This window comes from Peromyscus eremicus, chromosome 5 (assembly GCF_949786415.1).
Source record: "Peromyscus eremicus chromosome 5, PerEre_H2_v1, whole genome shotgun sequence".
Lineage (NCBI taxonomy): Eukaryota > Metazoa > Chordata > Mammalia > Rodentia > Cricetidae > Peromyscus > Peromyscus eremicus.
This window is the reverse complement of record NC_081420.1, coordinates 125,449,006-125,472,009: the sequence shown is the minus strand read 5'-3', so window position 1 is coordinate 125,472,009 and position 23,004 is coordinate 125,449,006. Positions and strand designations below refer to the sequence as shown.

The 23,004-nt window shown below is 46.7% G+C and overlaps 2 protein-coding genes across 5 annotated transcripts in view; one reads left to right on the top strand and one right to left on the bottom strand.

Annotated features, from left to right (window-relative positions):
* Gcdh (glutaryl-CoA dehydrogenase) overlaps window positions 1-10,765 on the top strand; it is a 17,623-nt gene extending 6,858 nt beyond the window's left edge. For 2 of the 3 annotated variants that reach the window (XM_059264448.1, XM_059264447.1), the window contains exons 2-12: window positions 4,637-4,770; window positions 4,867-4,893; window positions 5,172-5,315; window positions 5,461-5,523; window positions 5,738-5,908; window positions 6,837-6,966; window positions 7,047-7,263; window positions 7,746-7,849; window positions 8,052-8,177; window positions 8,380-8,540; window positions 10,251-10,765. In XM_059264448.1, the coding sequence (XP_059120431.1) occupies window positions 4,671-4,770; window positions 4,867-4,893; window positions 5,172-5,315; window positions 5,461-5,523; window positions 5,738-5,908; window positions 6,837-6,966; window positions 7,047-7,263; window positions 7,746-7,849; window positions 8,052-8,177; window positions 8,380-8,540; window positions 10,251-10,324 (1,317 nt within the window). In that variant the 5' untranslated portion in view covers window positions 4,637-4,670 and the 3' untranslated portion in view covers window positions 10,325-10,765. The remainder of the gene's footprint in view (window positions 1-4,636; window positions 4,771-4,866; window positions 4,894-5,171; window positions 5,316-5,460; window positions 5,524-5,737; window positions 5,909-6,836; window positions 6,967-7,046; window positions 7,264-7,745; window positions 7,850-8,051; window positions 8,178-8,379; window positions 8,541-10,250) is intronic. The other variant, XR_009379489.1, reaches the window with a different exon arrangement.
* Syce2 (synaptonemal complex central element protein 2) lies at window positions 9,654-23,004 on the bottom strand. Of its 2 annotated transcripts, none has more exons than XM_059264466.1 (5): window positions 22,905-23,004; window positions 22,397-22,509; window positions 12,360-12,513; window positions 11,258-11,446; window positions 9,654-9,888 (listed from the first exon to the last, which is right to left on the bottom strand). In XM_059264466.1, exons 1-5 carry the CDS (start codon window positions 22,917-22,919, stop codon window positions 9,874-9,876), a joined length of 486 nt encoding a protein of 161 aa, XP_059120449.1. In that variant the 5' UTR covers window positions 22,920-23,004; the 3' UTR covers window positions 9,654-9,873. The 2 variants fall into 2 exon arrangements, with proteins under 2 accessions (XP_059120449.1, XP_059120448.1); XM_059264465.1 differs by lacking the exon at window positions 9,654-9,888 and adding an exon at window positions 9,910-10,193.

Sequence of the window (23,004 nt, the reverse complement as noted above, 5' to 3'; positions counted from 1 at the left end):
CTACATAGTGAGACCCTGTCTCAAAATGAATAAATTACTTAAAATCTGTCATAACTAAAACAGTATCAATTTAGGAGAAAATAATGACAGGGAAATGTTTATCAGTGAGTGTCCTTTAAAACACAAGGTAGGGCTGGAGATCCATCAGAGTGTCTGCCTGGTGTATCCACTGCCCTACTGTCTGTCCTCAATGTCACAAAGCCAACAGCAAACTAGTCATGGTGTTAGGACAGGATAGGTACTAAGAGTTATAGAAACAGTCAGATCCAGTTTAGCAATTCAGTAAGGGCAAAGGAGAAGGAATTCATGAAATTGCACTGCCAGAAGTAATCATTAGCAGTTGAAGGTGTACATCATATGCTATAGAGACTTCTGGGACTCGATGGTATTATAATGCAGATATGCTGTCGGCTGGCAGACTAGCTCTCTGGGGAAAGGCACTTGCTATGCATGCCTAGTGAACTTAGTTTAATCCGCAGGACCCCTGTATAGGTGGAAGTAGAGAACCAACTCCACAAAGCTGATCTCTGGCACCCTGACACACAAATCATAAGAAGTAAGCCTTAAAAAGGGAGAAAAAACAAAATTAATAGTGCCAGTGAAATGGATCAGCAGGAAAAGATGCTTGCCATCACCAACCTGACAGTTGGAGTTCCATCAAAGAGCCCACGAGGTAGATGGAAAGAAATGACTCCTGCAGGCTGTCCTCTGACCTCCACACACACAACATGTTACATGTGTGCACACACACACAGCCAGCAATAAATATTTTTTTTATCATAGTCATTATCCAGGCATGGTGGCACATACCTTTAATCTCAGCATTTGGGAGGCAGAGGCTGCCAGATCTCTGAGTTCAAGCACAGGTTGGTCAGCATAACAAGTCCTAGAACAACGAGGGTTCCATTGGTAGACCCTGTATCTAAATGAATGAATGATAAAATAAAATCCTAGTAGTGAATACACATGTAAAAAAAAAATACACTCGAATATTAGGCTTTTATTTACAAGCTGTTAGAATCTAATTTTTTTTAAACATTAATTTATTATGTATACAGTGTTCTGTTTGCATATATCCCTGCAGGCCAGAAGAGGGCGCCAGATCTCATTACAGATGGTTGTGAGCCACCATGTGGTTTCTGGGAATTGAACTCAGGACCTCTGGAAGAGCAGTCAGTGCTCTTAACCTCTGAGCCATCTCTCCAGCCCTGGAATCTAATTATTTCTACATGGTTTCAAAGCAAAAAAGATATATGAACCAAATGATAAAGTTCTGAGAATACATAATGAAATTCATCTTATGAAACTAATAGAATAAATTTGTAATGCAGGGTGAGTATATTTCATATAAGCAGATCTTGTTTGGGAATATGCCCTGAAGGCAGAACAGTGGAGAGTCCTGGGGTACATTGAGGCCTTTACTGTTTTTAGACAGCCTGGTCTACAGAGCAAGATCCAAGACAGGCACCAAAACTATACAAAGAAATCCTGTCTCAAAAAACCAAAAGAAAAAAGAAAAAAAAAGTTTTCCTGAAGTCCCGGAACATAATGAACACACAGGTCTGCTTTCCTCATCCTCACAAGATGCAGTTTCTGCAGGTTCAAAGCCATCCTCCCCGATGGGCCGATATCTGGTCTTTGAACACAAGATTACTTCACAGAATGCAGCTGTTGCCTCCAAGCTCTGTGAAGACATTGTGATTGATGTCCCAGAAGAGCAGGAACCTCCTGATACAGGCTAACATCAAGACTTGGAAGACACAGTTGCTTCATAGGATACACTTTCTGAGGCCAAGCTGTCTGAAGATGTCATTATTGATATCCCAGAAGGGCAGAAGGAGCTGCCTAACCAGTCAAAGGATTCTTAAAGCTGCCACAATCCTCTTTGTGTGTAGGCTCAAGATCTGGACAGTTCAAAATGTTGGAAAAATTCAAAGATAGGCCAAAACCAGATATAAATACTATACATAATATACACATATGTATAATACTAATACGCACATGTTAGTATATACATATTTGTGTATGTTTTATATATCACAAATAACATTTACATTTCCTATGCTTTGGCTTTTTTAAACTGTTAAGGTATCATATTCAAACAGTAGGTAACAACTTCAGCTGAACACTTGCATTTCTCAGGAGGATGGACATTTGAAAAAAAATCAGTGCTTCTTATCACTGCATGAATGTAATGCTCTGGACTGAAAATGTAAATATAAAATTAAGGTTAATTTAATCATAATCATAATTATGTGCCATATAGTTTACATAACTATACTTTAATTACCTGCATTTCAATAAATGCAATACCATTTTCTGAAACTCTTACATAGCTTCCTCTTTTCCTCTTTTCTTTTGTCTTTTTTTTTTTTTTTTTTTTTTTTGAGACAGGGTTTCTTTGTATGTCCTTGGCTGTCCTGGAACTCCCTCTGTAGACCAGGCTGGCCTTGACTCACAGAGACCAGCCTGCCTGTGCCATCTGAATGCTGGGATTAAAAGCATGCACCACCACCATCCTGGCTGTGTTTTACTCTTTAAACATAAATTATTTATTTATTTATTTATTTGGGTTTTTATTTATTTATTTATTGGTTTTTCAATAGAGGGTTTCTCTGTTTAGTTTTGGTGCCTGTCCTGGATCTCACTCTGTAGACCAGGCTGGCCCTGAACTCAGAGATCTGCCTGGCTCTGCCTCCCAAGTGCTGAGATTAAAGGCGTGTGCCACTACCTCCCAGCCAAGCCTATTCTTAAATTGACTGATCTTGACTGTTCTAGCAAGATAGCTGGTCATATGACTAACTGCTATTTCTGCTTTTGTAATCAAACTTGCTTACTCTGCTAACAAAGATGACTAGGGCAACTATAAGATATATATGTTAAAATTAGAGCCTGACTACATGTAGACAGAATATATGTAATCTTGTGGTTTTTGCCTTTATAAACTTCGGGCTGATGTGGCTAGGGGCTGCATCTTGGGGAGTGCTCTTGGGCACCAGTAACTAAATAAAAAGCCTCTGTTTATTAAAGTTTGTTTAGGGTCATGGTGAACCTCTGAGCAACCCTAGAACCATAACAGAGGCCCTGTGTCAAAGGGGCCTGCTTAAGATTGTTCAGCAGTACGGCACTTGTCACAAACCTAAACACCTGCGGATCCCAGGAGAGAAACAACTCCTGAAAGTTGCCCTTCACCTCCTGCACATGGGGAGCTGTGGCATGCACTAGGTACTTTGTAAGTGTGTGTTTGCTCTCTCCCTCCCCCCCCCCCTCTCTCTCTCACACACACACACACACACACAAACACACTGGGCAATTGTGTGTTTTCACTGGGCAACTCTCTCTCACTGGGCTCTCCTGTAAGTGTTCTCTTCCACACACACACAATAAATAGATAAGTGTAATTAAAACTTGCACTCAAATGAGGGCACACACATACACTGGAGGGGGGGGAACATGATACACTTGTAAAGATAACTACCACAGGAGCTCACACACACACAGCTCTAAAAGGGAACATAGCCAATTATGTCACCAGATAGAAATATGACCCCACAAAACATGTTACAGGAAAGACCACACGACAAAGTTGCGGCCCGCAGACACTAAAGACTGAGGAGGATCAGAAGAATCTATTACTTGTGGGCCCTGAGGAGAAAAAACACCCTGGGTTTGAGCAATTGCACGTGGGTTTCTACAATATTTATAGTTGTCGCATTATTGCTAAACCATCTTCATTGGCGGCTTAAACTACTAAGAGCCAATAAGGGGCCGATGTAAGTTTATAAAGGGAAATCCCTCTCTATGGTCAGTCAAGCACCTTTTAGAAGCAAATACTGGATCAATAGTTAGACCATTCTCCTTTCGAAGGACTATAGTAAGGCGGCTGTTTTGACGGGATAACCAGTTACCATTTCTCAGGAGAGGTTTACAGTTACATTTTTCTTTTTTTCTATTCTTGTCTTACTCTGTTCAAAACAGAGCATATTCCAATAGAAATAATAATATTCAAGACACCAGTTACAACATAGTCTAGATTATTCTACACAAACATCTAGCAAGCAGGAAAACCGCACACATACAAGCAGCATTCACAGAAATGCAGTTACTCTGGCACACGAGATCACGCCCACTCACAGAGTACACACAAACAAGTTGGATAGACCGGCGGACGGCATTGGCTGAGATCACCCACTAGCCGCCCACCTTTCTCTCCTTGCGCACACCATTTGCGGATTTCTCAAGGTCTGGGCCCTGAGACTTCCTTATTGAACTTTGGGATCCCGCCCCTCAAGCCCTTGGCAACTGGCTAACCTGGGGTGGGCGGAGCATAAATACAGTTGGCCAATTGGGCTTGTGCACTCGTTTTCCGCCCCTTCCTTGTTTGGATTCTTAAAGGGATTACGTGCCTAGGCAGGGAAGAGCCCGCTTCCAAAGCCAGGCTGCTACCTTGGCCCTTTTAAAAGGCAGAGCCACGGAGGAGGGGGGGGTGTTCTGGGCGGAACCAAGAAGGAACCAATGAGCAACCCCTATCAGGCAGAGGTCAAGTGTGCAGGTCCTGATCACAGCCTGCAGGCACCAGGTAAGCAGGGGACTGGGAGGGAGAAAGCTGGGCTCCGCTGACGCCCGGCTTTTCCAGGTGGCGTTCGCTGCGACGCTCGCCGGCTATATACATGGCTTTGAGAGGAGTCTCCGCGCGGCTACTGAGCCGCAGGCCCGGCCTGCACTTCCCATGTGTCCCGCGTACGTGGAGCTCGGCGGCGGCACACACCGGTCAGTGCGGGTGGGGGTGGGGGAGGCCCGGGATGGGGTCGGCAGGGAGACACAAGGACACTTTCTCAGTGTGTCTTTCTCATCCTGTGTTTGCAGAGAAGACACAGAGTCGATCGGCCAAATGTAAGATCCACCTTCCCACCTACCCCCGGTCCAGCTGTTGTCTTGACCCTTGGTGGTCTCTGTCTGTGATTGCAAGGACTGCTTTGAAGGGAGGCTGGGTTGTGCCCAGGGTCAGAAGCGCTAAGGTATTTGTTTCTACTGGGCTAGAGAAGGGTTGTGTTTGTCGGACTGTTTTGAAGCCAGGATTCACCTGGAGCGATATGGGGAGAAAGGGTGCAGCTTAGAAATCCAGAAGAGGCGGCGGGGTCTGGCTGATTCGAATCCCACGCCCCACCCAGCCTCTCGTCCTGGGTTTGACTGGAGGGACCCACTGGTGCTGGAGGAGCAGCTGACCGCCGATGAGAAACTCATCAGGGATACCTTCCGCAACTACTGCCAGGAGAGGCTTATGCCTCGAATTCTGCTGGCCAATCGAAATGAAGGTGCCCTGGTGTCGGGTGGGCACCCTGGGCTCCTCAACCACACAGGATCTGCACCAGCTTCAGTGCACACACCCCAGCTCTGTCCCTAGAGTCAGGGACTCCATCAAGCTGAGACAGGGCCTGACTCTGACACCCATCTCTGCAGTTTTTCACCGGGACATCGTGCATGAGATGGGGGAGCTGGGCGTGCTGGGACCCACCATCAAAGGTAAGGACATTTCTGTGTATGCTCTGCAGTCCTTACTCCCAACATCTTGAAAAGCCACCACTTTCTCTCCGTAAAATGGGCAGTCAAAAGTCCCAGCGAGGGCAGCCCCAGGCCCACTTCCAGAAGGGCCCCATTATAGTCCCTCCTCAGTCCCTGGTCCCAGCTGGGCTGAACTTTGGTTGTCTTTGATCTACCTGATCCTCTTCTACACCAGGGTATGGCTGTGCTGGAGTGTCATCAGTGGCCTATGGTCTCCTGACCCGAGAGCTGGAGAGGGTGGACAGCGGCTACAGGTCAATGATGAGTGTTCAGTCCTCCCTCGTCATGCACCCTATCTACACCTATGGGAGCGAGCAGCAGCGACAGAAGTATCTGCCCCGGCTGGGTAAGCAGCCGCTGCCTGGTAGAGGGAAGTCAAACTGTAGTCTGGAATGCAGATCCCAGTGTCCCCATAGCCTGCCTTATTTCCTACAGACCACTTGCCAGGCTCTAGGGCTCCGTTGCCAGCCTTGATCCCGTGCCGTCTGTCAGCCTTCTCCTCCCCTCCCCTTTGACTTCACCCCTGGCCACCATCATCTCCTCTTAGATTTGTTTTCTGGGCTCCTCATCCCAGTCCAAAGTTGAAAGTCTTAACTGCTAACCAGGTCCATGAAGCCCATAAGCAGGCCGCTGAGACCTTTCCTCTACTTCTCTGGCCACTAACATTTTATTTGTAGATAGGGTCTCACTATATAGCCCTGTTTGGCTTGCAGCTTTGTAGACCAGGCTGGCCTCAAACTCAGGTCTACCTTTGGCCCCCTGAGGGAAAGAGAAGAGCTAGGATTAAAGGCCATGCACGACCATGCTCATCCCTCTGGCCACTCTTCCTCTGATTGCTCATCTACTAGGGATTCTCCAAATAACCACCTTGGTGATTACTCTTCCTCATACCCTCCTTCAGGCTGGGTGTGGTGGCACAGGCCTCTAATCCCAGCACTCCAGAGGCAGAGGCAGGTAGACCTCTGTTAGTTCTGGGTCAGCCAGGGCTACATACTGAGACCTTCTAAAAAACAAAAGAAACAGAGAAAAAAAACCAAACTTCATGCCCTCCTTCAGCTAAACCTTAGTGCCCTCCAAGACATTTTTGCCAACCCCTTCCTTCCTGACCTCCTTCACATTATGCCATTGTGATTATGGCCTGGACCATTTCCTCAGCTCACAGAGCGCAATGATGGCAGTGTTATCTGCCTTGGTTACAGACCTGGCTCAGTGGTGAAGATAATTTATCAGATGAGTGAGACTGGTAGCCTTATGATCCTGTCTTGTGCTTGCAGCCAAGGGTGAACTTCTGGGCTGCTTTGGGCTTACAGAGCCCAACCATGGGAGTGACCCAGGTGGCATGGAGACCAGAGCTTGCCACAATCCATCAAACCAGAGCTACACTCTCAATGGGACCAAGACCTGGTGAGGGGCCCAGGTGGTGGTGGATGAGAAGGTGTGTGAGGGATATCAGCCAGATCCCTCCATAACTTTCTGGCCCCCAGGATCACCAACTCGCCCGTGGCTGACCTGTTTGTAGTGTGGGCTCGGTGTGAGGATAACTGTATACGGGGCTTTCTGCTGGAGAAAGGAATGCGGGGCCTCTCAGCCCCTAGGATTGAGGGAAAGTTCTCCTTGCGGGCCTCATCTACTGGTATGATCATCATGGACAATGTGGAGGTGCCCGAGGAGAATGTGCTCCCTAATGTGTCCAGCCTGGCGGTATGTGGTAGACACCTTGGGAACTGGTGGGGGTCACCTGCTGGCTCATCTTTCTCACCTTCTCAAAGGGAGAGCTAACATACATGGTCCTTGTGCTTGTGGAGCATTGTGGAGTCTGTGATGCTCCCTGTTCATGGATGGGCTAATTGTTCCTTTTGGGTTACCCCCTTGCACATTGGCTCTGCCCAAGATGCATATGGCCCTGAACCAATTTCTACTCTGCTTATATGAGCAGCTTCCTGTCTCCTGCCAGCTTGTTGCATCGGAGCACTGAGGTCAGGCCCCATGCTATATACAGGACTGCATGCACAGAGTGGAGAGGCACTGAACAAGGCTTGCTGCACCCAAGTTTTGGTGTGCGCACCCTATGTGATTTAAATGCAGATCCCCTTGTCTGGGGCATTTGGGAGATAGATTTTCTTGCTTCACAGTTGGTTCTTCCCAGGCCTTCAGCTGACTGAGACCTCTTGTCAATCCTATAGGGTCCTTTTGGCTGCCTTAACACTGCCCGATATGGCATCACATGGGGTGTGTTGGGAGCTGCTGAGTTCTGTTTGCACACAGCCCGGCAATACGCCCTGGACAGGTGTGTGGGGCTGCTGTTAACACATGATGGGTGTGGAGGGTCTTGGAGTTCACCTTGTACTCCAACAGTGTCTTCCACAGGAACCACCAAGTTTAAGTTCTATGAGATGGCTTGGGACATCCTGAGCAGTTAAATGTTGAGCTTCCCATGAACTGGGAAGCCTCTTGAACTACAGACCCTTACCTGACCTTGCTTGTTCTAGGATCCAGTTTGGCGTCCCCTTGGCCAGGAACCAGCTGGTTCAGAAGAAACTGGCGGACATGCTCACCGAGATCACACTGGGCCTCCATGCGTGTTTGCAGCTTGGCCGTTTAAAGGATCAGGACAAGTAGGGATTACATATACACTGTGATTGAGTCCTGGGCCCTTTCTGAGGCCCTTCCCAGATGGTGGCCCCAGGGACACAAGCTTCTTTCCCTCTGTTTTTATGGGCAGATCGGGGACAGCCTTACTGGGTGGACATGTGCTCCATCTGCTGGGTGCGGTCAGGGCATGAGACCCAGTGTTTATAACATATGTGCCACTCCCAGGGCTACCCCAGAAATGGTCTCCCTGCTGAAGAGAAACAACTGTGGGAAAGCCCTGGACATTGCCCGCCAGGCACGAGACATCCTAGGAGGAAATGGGATTTCTGATGAGTACCATGTGATCCGGCATGCTATGAATCTGGAGGCAGTGAACACTTACGAAGGTCAGTGCTGGACCCTGGGCTTGGGGAGGAGGGTGTCACAGTGGTCTGGGTAGGGAGATAGCAGTAAGGAACCAGGATAGCACAGCTAAGTCTTCCAGCTGTCACCAGGTGATTATCAAGCCCTACCCCTCTGTCCCTCACCTGGTGTTAGTTGTTCAGAGGTTGTGAACTGAACAGAGGTTATAAATAAATTTATAAGGGAGTGCACTGTATGACTTCAGAGGTTCTGATGAGCAGACCATGTGAGAGACTCCTGGCCCTTGTTCTCATTGTGGGATGGGACATGGAGGAAGACACAGTTCCAAGAGAGAGGCATGGTTCTTGGTGGGTAGGTGGGTGTGAAGAAGAGAACAGGGCACAGTAATTATATCACTACTTCATGTTCAGAGGGGAAAAAAAGCTGTTAGTAGACTGTAAGAGTCACAGGGCATGTACCCATGGCTTAGGACAAACTTGGAAAAAGACATGAAAAGAGCTGGAGAGATAGCTCAGTGGTTAAGAGCACTGGCTGTTCTTCCAGAGGTCCTGAGTTCAATTCCCAGCAACCACGTGATGGCTCCCAACCATCTGGTGCCCTCTTCTGGCGTGCAGGGACACATGTAGGCAGAACACTGTATACATGATAAATAAATCTTTAAAAAAAAAAAAAAAAAAAAGACATGAAAAATGATATTGAAAGAAACAAAAAGGAGGGCTGTAGGAATGGTTCAGTGGGCACAACAGTTGCCATAAAAGCTTGAGAACCTGAGTTTAAGTCTAGAGCCCTTATAAACCAGCACAGTAGCCTGTGACTGTAACCCATGTGAAACTGAGGCATGAATCCCTGGTGGAAGTTCTCAGACCAGCCAGCCTGGGTACACACTGGGGAACAACAAAAATCCCATCTCAAATAAGGCCCAAGACCTGAGTTGTCTGCTGGCCTCCAAATGTGTCATTGCATGTACACCTACACTTGCACATTTTTCACCAATATTTAAAAGGGGGCAGTACAATCCAGTGTGATCCATGCATGAGGACACTAGCTTCATGGGCAGAGAGGCTTATGGACAGAAAAAGCAGAATGTATGGGATACCTTCCTTGCCTCTCTCAATGACTGAGGTTTTGAACCAAGGGAAAGTCACACAGTCTTCAATGTTTATCTCAGGCTACAGGAAGAAACATTCCAGAAACAGGGAGAGGGAGAGGTGGGTAAGATCCTAAAATGTGAGCATGATTTGAGACGGGTCAGCCGTGGGCTTTGGAAGTAAATGGAATCATTTAACTGTAAAAAGGAAACTGCTGTCCCTAAAGGTGGGGTGGAACAAAGGACCATCCGTGTTTCCGCGTAGATGATCAGTCTTCCCGGTTCTGGAAGAAAGCAGGCCAGGGTAGAAATCAAACATTTAATCAACTGTAGGTGTGGGTTGGGTGAATTTGCTAAAGCTGGGCCTATGGCAGGGGCTAACCCTGTCACACTTTGGTAGTTAGCACAAAGATCATTGCATATGGTGGCATTTGTGTTAAGTTACAGGACTGTTTTAAAAAAAAAAAAACCCTCAGCATGTCTGAGTGGGCTCTGTGCCTTCTTCCTGGTGACTGTCGTTGAGACGGGAGCTTCTCAGCAGCAGTCAGCACTCACCGTCTTTGTAGCTCTGTTCTTCTGACGTGGGGACCTAGGGCAGCACGAGGCATGAAGACTTCAAACCAGTTCTAACATTCATCTCACACAGGTACACACGACATTCACGCTCTGATCCTCGGGAGAGCAATTACTGGGATTCAGGCATTCACAGTTGGCAAATGAACCCACTTCAGCAGAGGGCCCTTCAACAGAGAAATTGCTTGGCTAGATCCTGGCAGCACTGTGCATTGCTCCAAGTCTGCTCAAGAAGTGGTGGACGGACCCAGTTTTTATGGTGGAAAGTGAGACACTGATGTGAGACTATGGAAATTTCTTTCTGGAAGATGTTCAGATATGCTCTATACAAAAAAGATGCAATTCTCTGTAGGCCCTCGGCCCTTTTAAAATGAGATCAGACTCCCATCTAGTTTTAAGCTTCTTCTGAGGAGGAGCGAGATACAACAGGGAGAGACACAGAAGCCAGTGAATGAAGTGGAGCAGACTTTGTGAGAAGGTGCTCTGGAGTTTACAGTGTGCCTTCCTTCCTGCCTCCATCCCAGGGGCAGTACCTTCTGTGTTCAACACTGAGCAGATAAAAGAGGACAATAAAGAGCCTGTGCCTCACTCCTTGGGGTTGGTCTGGGTTTACTGGTAACCAGAGAGGTAGTTTGGGGAGTCTCTCACAGGAGGGATGAACATGCCTGGGATTGTGCCTTTCTGGAATAGTCAGACTTGGAGCTAGACAGTCTCTGACTGGCAGGGGGCACTCTGCCCTTTCCTTCATGATGTAGCTAACTACACAATGATAACATGGACACCAGTTTGGTTTCTCAGTCCAAACCATGTGACTTGGGACCCCCAGCAAGGTAGCAGAGCATCAAGCGCTTTTGCAAGGACTGTAACCCTGTGGCCTAGGACTGTCAGTGTAGGGCTTAGTAACAGCCCTGTTTCCTAAAGTTGGGGTGGCTATCAGTGGCAGAGCACTTGTCTGGCATGTGCCCTGGATTTCATTCCCAGCAATGCAGGGGAAAAGGAGAAGTCTGGTTCCTGTTCATATTTACTCTCAACTGAGTCGTTCCAGGTCTTTCCTCACAGGACACACCCCCAAACTCTTACCTCAGACTGGACACATAGGTCCTTGTATACAGTTTCCACAGTATGGCAGACTTGTTTTAGCTCCATTTCCAGAAGGCTGATCTTTGCCATCTTCTGAGTGAATTCTTGGAGCCTTTCCTGAATGATCTTGCTGTGGTGGCTGTACACCTGGTACATCCTCTCCTCCAATTTTTCTGTCAGATCCGTGACCTTTCAGAGAGTAACAAAGAATTGTACTGAGTGCAGATAAAATTTGGTTTTTGTGGGGTTTTTGTTGTTGTTTTTGAGACATGGTCCTGCCAAGTACCCGGACTGGTCTTGAACTCATCAATCTTCCTGTCTTAGCCTCCTTAGTGTTGGGACTATATGCACACAGGTACACACCACTATTCCCAGTTCTTTTGTTTCAGATGGTCAGTCCCATGTAGTCAGGACTGGCCTTGAACTTGGAGTTGAGGCTGGTTTTAAACTCCTGACCCTAGTGCTTCTACCTTCGAAGTGCTGGGAATTATAAGTATGTGCCACAATGCCTAGCTTCTTTTGTTTTCTTTAAACAAGATACAAATGTATAAACAAGATACAAATGTATGTTCGGTTGTTCTTCATCTTAAATCTAGGAATGATTAAAAATCAACAGGAAAAGTAAAATCTGTAGGAAATCAGGTGTAGTGGTACACACCTGTTATCCCAGCCCTTGGGTGTAGAAGCAGGAAGATCTCCTGGGGCTATACCTTGAGTTCCAGGTCATCTAGAAAATTTAACTACCTATACCAGGATGGCCTTGAATGCAGAGATTTGCCTGCCTCTTCTTCCTAAGTACTGAGATTTTAAGGTAGAGCTACCATATCTGGTTTACCACTTAAAAAATTGTGTGCGTGTGTGTAAGTGAGTATCAAACCAATAGCTGTTTTCAGGTTAGGCAAATGCTCTACCATTAAGCAACACACTCATCCAAACTCATTCATTTCTGAGCCTTAGTTTTCTCTAACCTATAGAGAATGGCCCAATCTACTAAGTGTTCTAGAGTAAAATGAGAACCATGTGCAAAGCGCCTCGCAGGGTCTCTGGAACTTAACAGATGTCAGACCATAGGTTCTTCCTTCCCACTGAGGGATTCTGTCACCTTCATCTTGAGGCTGTCCCTGAAGTTAGTCATAAGTGCATGGTCCTTCTGCCTGCTCTCATTGATATTTTCAATCAGCTCCTGGGCTTTCTTCTTCAGGATTTCAATGCTGGAGTCCAGAGAGGAGAAGGGTCCTGGCAGCTGGTAGTTGGCACTAAAGTGGAGATACAAGGGTTAAACTCTGACTTCTGAAAGTGCTGAAATTAGCATTATGTTCTCCAAAAGGTGGCTGACCTGAGCTGGAGCTCAGTGGTAGAATATGTGCTTACCACAATCAGGTAGCATACACACACACACACACACACACACGAGGCCAGGGAGAATGTGATCTAATTAAGCCGTATGGCATGAGTGAGGAAGGTGTGGATTGCACCTTTGTGGGTGGCACTCGAAAATTTTTCTATTTCATTCATACCTTGAGATATGAGGCAGCCTCCCAGCCCTTGTATAACCTGGTTGAACCAAGGTATAAGCCTAACGTGCTTGCAGCTCCAGAACACAGTCTGTGCAGTGCAAAGCCACTACTCGTATCTTTGCATACCCACTGGCTTCTTGGAAGTGAGCACTACGGTAGTTTGAATTAGAACCAACCCCCCCTGGGGGGGTGCTTATATGTTGAATACTTGGTCCCCAGTTGGTGGAACTATTTGGGAAGGTTTAGGAAGTGTAGCCTTGGAGAAGTGTGCCATTGGGGTTTGAGGTTTCAAAACACTGGCACCATTCCCAGTAAACCCTCTCTGCTTCCTGTTTGTGGATGGAGATGTGAACTCACAGCTGCTGCTTCAGCAACATGCCTGCCTGCCACCGTCTATAACCTCAAAGGATCTACACTACTGTGTGCTTGTCATGTAAGATCAGAAGCCTCAGAGAACTGTGTCTTGGCAGTTGTCCATAACCCATTTTGTTGTTGGTTTTGAGACACTATCTCATTCTTTAGCCCAGGCTGGTTTCAAACTCAAGGCAACATTCCTGTCTCAACCTTTCAAGTGCTGAGATTATAGACATGAGTTTTATAGACATAATTTCTGCTAGGGAGTATTATTTTAAGGTGTGTTACTTTTGTTTATGTTGCATTTGTTTAACTCTGTGAAGCTGTGATACTTTGCCTGCCTAAAACACCTTGATGGGCTAATAAAGAGCTGAATGGCCAATGGCAAGGCAGGAGAAAGGATAGGCAGGGCTGGCAAGCAGAGAGAAGAAATAGAAGGAGAAATCTTGGAGGAGAAAAGAAGTAGCCAGAGAAGGAGGAGGACTTAAAGGGCCAGCCACCCAGCTACATTGCAAGCCACTGAATAAGAGTAAGATTTACAGAAGTAAGAGAACAGGAAAAGCCTAGAGGCAAAAGATAGATGGGGCTAATTTAAAGTTAAAGAAAGCTGGCAAGAAACAAGCCAAGCTAAGGCTGGGCATTTATAATGAAGAATAAGCCTCCATGAGTCATTTATGTGGGAGCTGGGTGGTGGGCCCCCTAAAAGAGTAAAAACAACGTTTTGACATACCAGCGTGGGGCTAGAGTAAAAGAGAAACCAACACCAAATTTCCAAGAGTCTGTTTTCTAATTCCACCATGTGAATCCTAGGGATCAGGTCCTCAGGCTCAGAGGCAATGAGCCATATCACTCACTGACTCTGCTGTCTTCTAACTCCTGATGTTCCCATCTATACTTTCAGGCCTTTCCAGCTGTCTTCCACAGTTCAGGCTACCTTTCTTCAAGGGCATCCTTTCTTACTTAAGTCCTGGATCCTCTAGAACAGTGGTTCTCAACCTGTGGGTTGCAACCCCTTTGCAGGTTGAATGACCCTTTCACAGTGGTTGCCCAAGACCATCAGAAAACATCGATATTTATATTATGATTCACAACATAACAAAATTACAATTATGAAGTAGCAATGAAAATAATTTTATGGTTAGGAGTTACCACAACATGAGAAACTGTATTAAAGGGTCACAGCATTAGGAACCACTGCTCTAGAAAGAACTCCTGGCTGGCCTTAGTACACACATCACTTACAGTGTTACTGTCTTAGTCTATGACTCAGCTAATTGTAGACTCCAGGAGGGCTGGGACCTTGTAGAAGTCATCTTCTCTATCTCCATGTGCAGCCAATAAATGATTTTTGTTTGTTTGTTTGTTTGCTTTTCGACACAGGGTTTCATTGTGTAGCCCTAGCTATCCTGGAACTCACTTGGTAGTCCAGGCTGTCCTTGACCTCACAAAGATCCACCTGCCTCTGCCTCCGGAGTGCTGGGATTAAAGGCATGCGCCACCACTGCCCAGCCAAAATTAATGATTTTTAAACTGGGTGTGGTGGAACATTTGATCCTAGTACTTGAGAGAAAAAGGCAGGTGGATCTCTCCAAATTCAAGGGCAGGCTGATCTATATAGAGAACCTGTCTCAAAACAAAAAAATTTAATGATCCTTGAGGGCTTTCATTACCACCCATACTTTGGTTACCCCAAAATTTATTCCCAGCCTAGGACCCTCTTCTGTTCTCCCACGAAAGTGTCTCCTTCCAGATCTCCCAGCAGCAAGGCTATCCCAAAGACATTCAAGCTCCATCTTTGCCCACCAATTAGCATCTCCCTTCTTTCCCCTACACAAGAAGATCCCACCCTCCCTCCTCTTAAATGATACATAAGGCCACCCTGATCCCCATACTAGAAACTTGTCAGTCTAGAGTTGGGTTTCTCTGGCCCTCCATGTCCTATCTAGACATCTTCTAATTTCTACCTTTCAACCCTCCCCCTCCCCATGTATTATCCTTTGCAGCTTTACGGTTTTCATTTCTCAGTAGGACCATTGTGACCTTCCAAACCAAAATCTGATCTCCTAATCCTGTGTGAACAGCTTAAGAAAGACCTCCGGGGCCACACAGTCAAATATAAATTCCTTGTTTAGCAGACAAGGCTTTCCAGGGCTTGGGCCTGCTGCACCCTTTTCAGCCATACTGTTCTGTTTTCTATGTGGGGGTAGGCCCCAGGCTCTGTACATGCTTGGTAAATGCTCTATCACTGAGCCATACCCTCTGCCCTAGCAATCTGACCCTTTAACAAAAAATTTCTCCAAACCCACTAGCCTTTACCCCAACCACTTTCTCTTTCTTTCTTCTTCTTTTTTTTTTTTTTCAAGATAGGGTTTCTCTGTGTAGCTTTGGACCTTGTAGCCCAGGCTGGCCTCGAACTCACAGAGATCCGCCTGGCTCTGCCTCCCGAATGCTGGGATTAAAGGCGTGCGCCGCCGCCGCCGCCGCCGCCGCCGCCGCCGCCGCCGCCGCCGCCGCCGCCGCCGCCGCCGCCGCCGCCGCCGCCGCCGCCACCACCGCCCGGCTCCACTTTCCCTTTCTGCCTCTGCCAAAGCAAGACCTAGGCTTCCCCTCCTGTTCTGGGTCATGACTCTGCTTTAGATTATGCTTTTTGTGCTCAGGGTAGGAACGACAGTTCTCTTGTGTGCTTTTCAGCACTTCAAAGGCTTCACTAGGTGCTGAATTCCCGAGTGTTCTGCTGACAGAGCTACTCTAAGATCTCTCATGCCTTCTTACACCCGGCTTGCCTTGTCTCACCTTCTGCTGGACCAGCTCAAGTTTCAGGATTTCAAAATTAGACTCAATCTTGCCAGGTCTTTCTTTTTGTGTAATTCTCTGCAACTTGACTGAACTTCTAATGGCTCTAAGACGCTTTACTCCAATACTCAAGAGGTGAGGTGGAAAAAAAATCACTTGAATTCAACTAATTCAAATTTTGTGGGACAAAAGTCTGCATTGGATGTCTACTGAGAGCATCTTTTTATTTTTCCAAACCCAAACCCTTCTTTTATAGATTTCAGCTTTTCCATTTCATTTTCTTATATTCAGCAGCTGCATATTAATCAAGATGCTAATGAATCATTGGTTTCCCTGGGTCTGCACTCACCAATTAGCTTTAATAAACAAAATGTGTGGTGTCCTCTCTGCAGGCTTCCTCAGTTCCTGGGCTGACTTCTGTGGCAGAACCCTGGCCTGAGGCCAGGGATGGAAAAGAGCCCATTACAGTTGCGAGGTGTGCTTGGCCTGCGTGGGGCTTGGGATGGGGGGCCTGTAAGCATATCGATGCACCCATCTATTATATCTGTCCTTCTAAGAAGCCCCTAATCAGTTCCAAGAATCAGAAGAGTTCCCAAGCTGGCAGGGGGCCCAGGAAATGGGTCTAAGCAAAGAGACCATCTGTTCGCTCCAGGTAAAGCTATGATTGGCAGGCGTATGAGCCAGAGCTACCCACTGATGGGGTCTTCTTTCCATGGCCTCTCACAGATAACACAAGTAAATAAGCTACCAGCCACTTATGACCATCTTAGGGGGCAGTCCCAGGAGAGGGACCCACAGAATCTGGCACTCAGGCAAAATGATGTTTTGCTGAAGTACTGCCAGGAAGGGAATGGTTCGAGTGGAAGCTGATGCGCCAGTTCCCTACCTACCTCCCCTCCAGAAATGTGTTAATATTTCAATCATGTTGCTGAATGTTGGCTGCTGAGTCCATTAACTGGTCCTTGTGATGATTTTTTTTCATCCATCTGGTCTTTGGCTCCTGTAGAAGTCCTTCAAGTCTGTACATGCTTTCTCTGCCTGTGCCTCTTCACCACAAAGGTTCTGGTCTAAGTGTACTATTTGAAGTACATTTATCAAATGAATGATTCATTCATATCTGCCTGTTTTCTAGTTCCTGACTAATAGCACAGGTCTAGGAAGCATTCTACACTGTGGTCTGCTTTCCAGTTGAGAAATGAGGGAGAAAAAGGAAAGTTGGTTTTGTCTGGATTGTCTGGCTCTGGCCTCAAGTGAGCTCATTCGGTCCACAACTGTCATCACAACAGCCACTCCCACAGCATCCTAGCAGTCCCTTGTATCATACCACTTTGAGTTCTAGCTCAGAAATCCCAGCTGGGATTTCTCACTTTGGCTGTACATAATCATGAAAATGTCCTCTGCTCCCTCACACATCTTTTAAAAAAAGGGGGGGGGGATGTAAAATGGAACTTAAGCTCTTGCCTCTGTTCTAGAAGTCAGCACCTGTGGGAAACCATGCCAAGCAGATAGCAGGGATGTCCTGGTAAGCACTGAGCTACTACTGGCTCTCTGGGGGATGGGGAAAAACCCTGATTTGTAGTTTGCCAAATGCCACTGTGCAAATATTCCCACTACAGCAAATATAAAGCTTCCAACATAAACTTGCCAACTTGGGAAGGAATATATAGAATCAGCTCTTGCAAGCCAGTAGGAGCCAGCTCCAGTATACCATAGATGGGGACAATCTCCTTCCTCCTGCCTGTTCCCTAAGGGCTTTTTCCCAACCTCTCCTGCTAAATGGCATCCCAAACAGAACCCCTAACCTGATCCAAGTCCACTCACACTTCCTTCAAACCATTCTCTATTTAGTAGCCAGGGCCTTTCTTGAGACAGTCTCACTTGTAGCCTCAGCTGTCCTGAAACTCACCACGTAGACCAGGCTGGCATTGAACTCAGAGATCCGCCTGCCTCTGCCTCCCAAGTGCTGGGATTAAAGATGTGCACCACACCCAACCAGCATCTTTTTATAACAGGATCCTGAGTAAGTCACTTCTCTGGCCCAGCAGTTCACACTAAATATATTCACCTTTCTTCTAGTACCTATTAAGATAGCTAAATCTGTGGATACACACCTTCTGTAAAATGGTGCAACATTTGCACAGAACCTACACATATCCTTCTGTTGCAAGCCAGGAGTGGTGGTGCACAGGAGGTAGGAGTTGCAGCATCAGTTCAGGACAATTTCAGCTATGTATCAAGCTCAAGGCTAACCTGGACTACATGAGAGACTTCCAAAAGAACAAAAGAAGCCTAACACTGGGCCAGTGAGATGACCTCATAGGTAAAGGCCACTACTAATCAAGCCTGGAGACCTGAGTTCAATCCCAGGAAGCCAGACAAAGATGGAAGGAGAGAAATGTGCTAAATCTGTTGGGTGGCCTGGCAATTTGGAACCTGAATATACAGGAGACTATATATACTACATCCCCACAAAAACTTGTATTTGGATGTTCATAGTACTATTACATATAATAGTCAAACTACTTGTCTTTTGATAAAAGACAAAATATGACAGACTCATAATATGTAATTTTATTCAGTCAGACTGAAGTTCTGATAAAGGCTATGGTATAAATGACATGCCAAGTGAAGAATGCTAGACACAAAGGAGCAAATGGCATATGATTACATGCACATGAAATGTCCACAATAGACAAATGTACGGAGACAGAAAGCAGACTAGTAGTTATAGGGGATGGGAAAGAGGCAGGTAGGTATGAGGTTTCTTTTTGGAATGATAAAAATGTTTTTCAAGTTGACTAGTGGTGGTTGTATGGCTCTATGATTATACTAAAAACTATTAAATCACACACTTCCACAGGTGAGTTACATGGCATGTCACAGAATGAGCATCCTTAATTCTAAATTCCAAAATTCAGGCCAGGCATGGTAGTGAATACCTTTAATCCCAGCACTGAGGAGGAAGAGGCAGGCTGATCTGAGTTCAAGACAAGTCTGATCTGCACAGTGAGTTCTAGGTTGCCAGGTTACATATTGCGACTTTGCCTTAACAAAATAAATAACCTCCAAATCTAAAGGTTCATGATGCTCAGAAAGTTTCAGATAAACAGGATGGCACATGCCTATAATCCTAGCACTTGGGAGGTTGACTCAGAAGAACCTTGAGTTCTAGGACAATTCTAGGACAGAGCTGAGCTGTACAGTAAGACCCTGCATGAAAAAACAAGGGCTGGGTGTGGAAAGTGGATAAAGTCCTGAATAAATATGTAATGTTGATGTGAACACAAAGTGTCCATAACTTCAAGTCTTCAGAATCCTAGAGATGGCAAAACCTTCCCATGGTCTATGTTCAGATGTTGACGTGTCTGTACAAAGTATGGACTACAGTTGTTTTTTTTCCCTCCTGAATGTTTACAGCCTGAGACCTCCCCTACAGAGACCCACTACTGAAATTAGCTGAACTTGCCTCCTCATTCAACTGTATACAATAAATCTACCTCAATTGGTTAAAATATATACATATAAATTTTTCACAGCTGCTGATGGTATACCTCCATCAGAGCACACAGCCCACCCAACCCTAGCTTTTCTGTACATGTGCCTGTCCTTACTTCATTTCTTTGTCACACCAGTCAGGGTCAAGTTCAAAGTGCTGCAGTTTCAGCAACTGGAAATGTACACTCAGTGACAGGGTGCTCATTTACCATGCATAAGACACTGGGTTCCTTCCCCAGTACAGCAAAAGGCAAGAAAGTAAACAAATGTAAGATCCCAAATCAGAATATAGGAGAAAATCTAAGCGACTTTGGTTTTGGGGTTTTTTGATAGTCTCACTATATAGGCTATGCTGGCCTTAAACTCAGGGAGATTCACCAGCCTCTGCCTTCAGCTGGAATTAAAGACAAGTGCCACCACACCTGGCTGTTGGTGTATTATTTTTTGGTTTTGTTTGTTTGTTTTGAGACAGGGTTTCTCTGTATACCCCTAGCTGTCCTGGAACTCACTTTGTAGACCAGGCTGGCCTCGAACTCAAGAGATCAACATGCCTCTGCCTCCTGAGTATTGGAATCAAAAGCATGTACCATTATGCCCAGCTTTTTGGGAAAGGCTGTTAATGTCTTAAATAAAACAAACACACACACACACACACACACACACACACACACAAAAGAGCTGAGAAATTGGACCTCATTGAAATTAAAAACTTAAAACCAGGTATAATTTGTAGCTGTTTTATTCATAACTGTTAAAACTTAGAAGCAACCAAGATGTCCTTAAAAAATGAAATGGACATATATCAGGGCATATCCACACAAAGGACATTATGAAGCACTAAAAACAAATGAGTTGTGATGCCACCAAAAGACAATGAGCTATCACAACGTCATACTGCTGAGTCCCAAGGAACCAGAAGTGCTGGCTTGGTTGCTCTTGCATGTCCATCATCTAGACCCTGAATAAATATTTGATGAATAAAGTGCAAGGGAAAAACATTTTTTAATTCACCCTCGACACCTGCTTTCTTTCACTCCAGAATCTCATCCATTATCAATTTTTCAGATCTATCTTCTTAACTATTTTCAGCACCTGACATCTCACCACTTCCCTAACACCACAGACCAAGCTATACTCATCTTGCACTTGAATTATTCCCATTGCCGCCTCCCTCCTGTCCTCCTTCATGTCACAGCAGCTAGGGGGAGCCTTTGTCTACCTTCTTTCAAAGAACAAACTTCTATAAAGGGCTAGACAGTTAAAAAAAAAATTCTTTTGAGACAGTCTCATGATGTAGCCCTGACTAGCTTGGAACTCAGAGAGACCATCAGCCTTTGCCTCCCCAAAACTTCTTAATATAAAGTAGCCAAATGGTGTCAGTCCTCCCATTCTTAAACCTCTGAGAGGCATCTAAAGTCTGACTGTAAAGCCAGGGATGGCACTCAGTCGGTAGAGTGCTTGCTTAGCATGCACAAAACCCAGAGTTCAACCCCAAGCACTGTATAAACCAGGTGTGGCAGTACAAGCTATAATCCTAGTAGTTGGGAGATGGAGGGCAGGAGGATCAGAAATTCAATTCAAGGTCATCCCAGCTACATGGCCAGTTTGAGGCCAGCCTGGGATATGTAAGACCCCACTGAAGGAAAGCAAAAAGGGTGAGGAGAGGTCTAATTGTGTCTCTTACTATCTCCCTCTTAACCTTTACTGTCCAATAATCTCTACAGCCTGTACACCAGCAGTTCCTCTGCCTGGAGCAGGGTCTTCCTTCTAATGATTTATTCTTCATCTCCAGGAACTCTGCTATGACCTTGAAGGTAAATCAGTCACCATTATTGTGTCCTCATATTTTTTCCTTATACCATGTAGCATCTGGACTGCTACCTAGTGGGCTCTCCATACCCATAGGCTCTCATCCATGGATTCAAATCACAAGTCAAGGGCTGGAGAGATGGCTCAGAGGTTAAGAGCACTGACTGCTCTTCCAGAGGTCCTGAGTTCAATTCCCAGCAACCACATGGTGGCTCACAACCATTTGTAATGAGATCTGGCACCCTCTTCTGTATACATAATAAATAAATAAATTAAAAAAAAAAAAAGAAAACAAATCACAAGTCAAATTTAGAACAGGTGCTGGGGATGTGGCACTTGCTTGCATTTTGAAAAAAAAATTTATTTAAATTGTTATTGAGAATAGTGTGCATAACCAGTGTGTGGTGGTGCATGCCTTTAATCCCAGCATTTCGGAGGCAGAGGCAGGTGGATCTCTTTGAGTCCAAGGACAACCTGGTCTATATATTGAGTTCCAGGCCAGTCCAGCCTACATAATGAGACTCTGCTTTGAGAGAGGGAGCTGGAGAGGTGGCTCAGTAGTTAAGAGCATATGTTGCTCTTGCAGAGGACCTTCATTAACAGCACCCACACGGTGGTTTACAACCATCCATAACTTCAGTTCCAGAGGACCTGATAGCCTCTTCTGACCTGCATAAGCACTAGGCTTGCACACAGTGTACATACACACATTCAGGTAAAACATTCACACACATAAAATAAATCATAAACAAACTGATGTCTACACAAGCAGGCCCACCCATGACACGGTTCAGGAAACAGGCATTTTGCTGCTAAGCCTGAAGACCAGAGTTCTATCCCAGAACCACATGGTCCAACAGGTTCTGACTTCCACATGTCCACCCCTTTCACACACACACACACACACACACAAAATGTTTAAAAAAACAAACGGTACAAGAGAAGACGAGTCTGAACACGAGGATGTTATGCAGTGTCAGACAGGGACTTGAGCATCTGTAGATGTGGCTTCGGGAGAGGGGGAATCCTGAAACTAAACCCCGTGGCTATGGAAAGGATGACAACGTTCCTAGCTCCCAGGGCCGTTCTGGGCACGCAGACCTTGTGGAAGGAACCGCGTGAACAGAAACGGGCCGGGAGTCGGGAGAGCCGCGGGACCCGTCCCCCTCACCTGGCCGCCGCTGCGCTAGCCTCTCCCTCGTGGTTCTCGTTCTGATGGTGCTCCCCGCTCTCCACAGTCGCCTGGGGTCCCTGGTCCTTTAACTCCACGGGAGGCACGTCCACCTGCGAGCACAGCCAGCTCTGGAGGGCGGCGTGGGGGGCGCGTCCACCTGAGTGTGTGGCACCCTCGGAAGGGACGCTAGCTGGGACCTCCGGGCGCACGCCTCTATCCCCTCCCCAGCCCTCGGGAGGCTGAGGCGGGCGGCCGCCTGAGTTCGAGGCCGGCCTGGTCTACGCGGTGAGTGGCCTTCGCCCGGCTCCTGGGGCGCACCGTACCCCTCACAGCCTTGTCCGTCAGGCCCCAGCGGTTCCCTGTCAGCACGTCTCGCCCCGCCTGGCAGGAGGCGGCCCCAAAGGTGAGGAACAGCCCCGGGGCAGGTCTGTGGGGTAAGTCCCGGATCCCGCCCGCCCTCTGCCCCGCCCGCCGCCCGCAGAAGGGAAAACAGCGCCTCACGTACTCCCTGGCGCTCCATTTCGTCTTCTCCCGCCGCGGCGCTCCCGCCCTCTGCGCGCGCCCCGCCCCCTGCGCGCGCCCCGCCCCGTGCACGTGCTGAAGCG

Coding starts and splice junctions, on each gene's coding strand:
- Syce2 (XM_059264465.1), bottom strand. Junction 12,514..22,396: donor GCTAGCGCAGCGGCGGCCAG/GTGAGGGGGACG, acceptor TCTCCACTTTAG/TGCCAACTACCAGCTGCCAG. Junction 10,194..11,257: donor ACCTATGTGTCCAGTCTGAG/GTAAGAGTTTGG, acceptor GTGCTGCCCTAG/GTCCCCACGTCAGAAGAACA.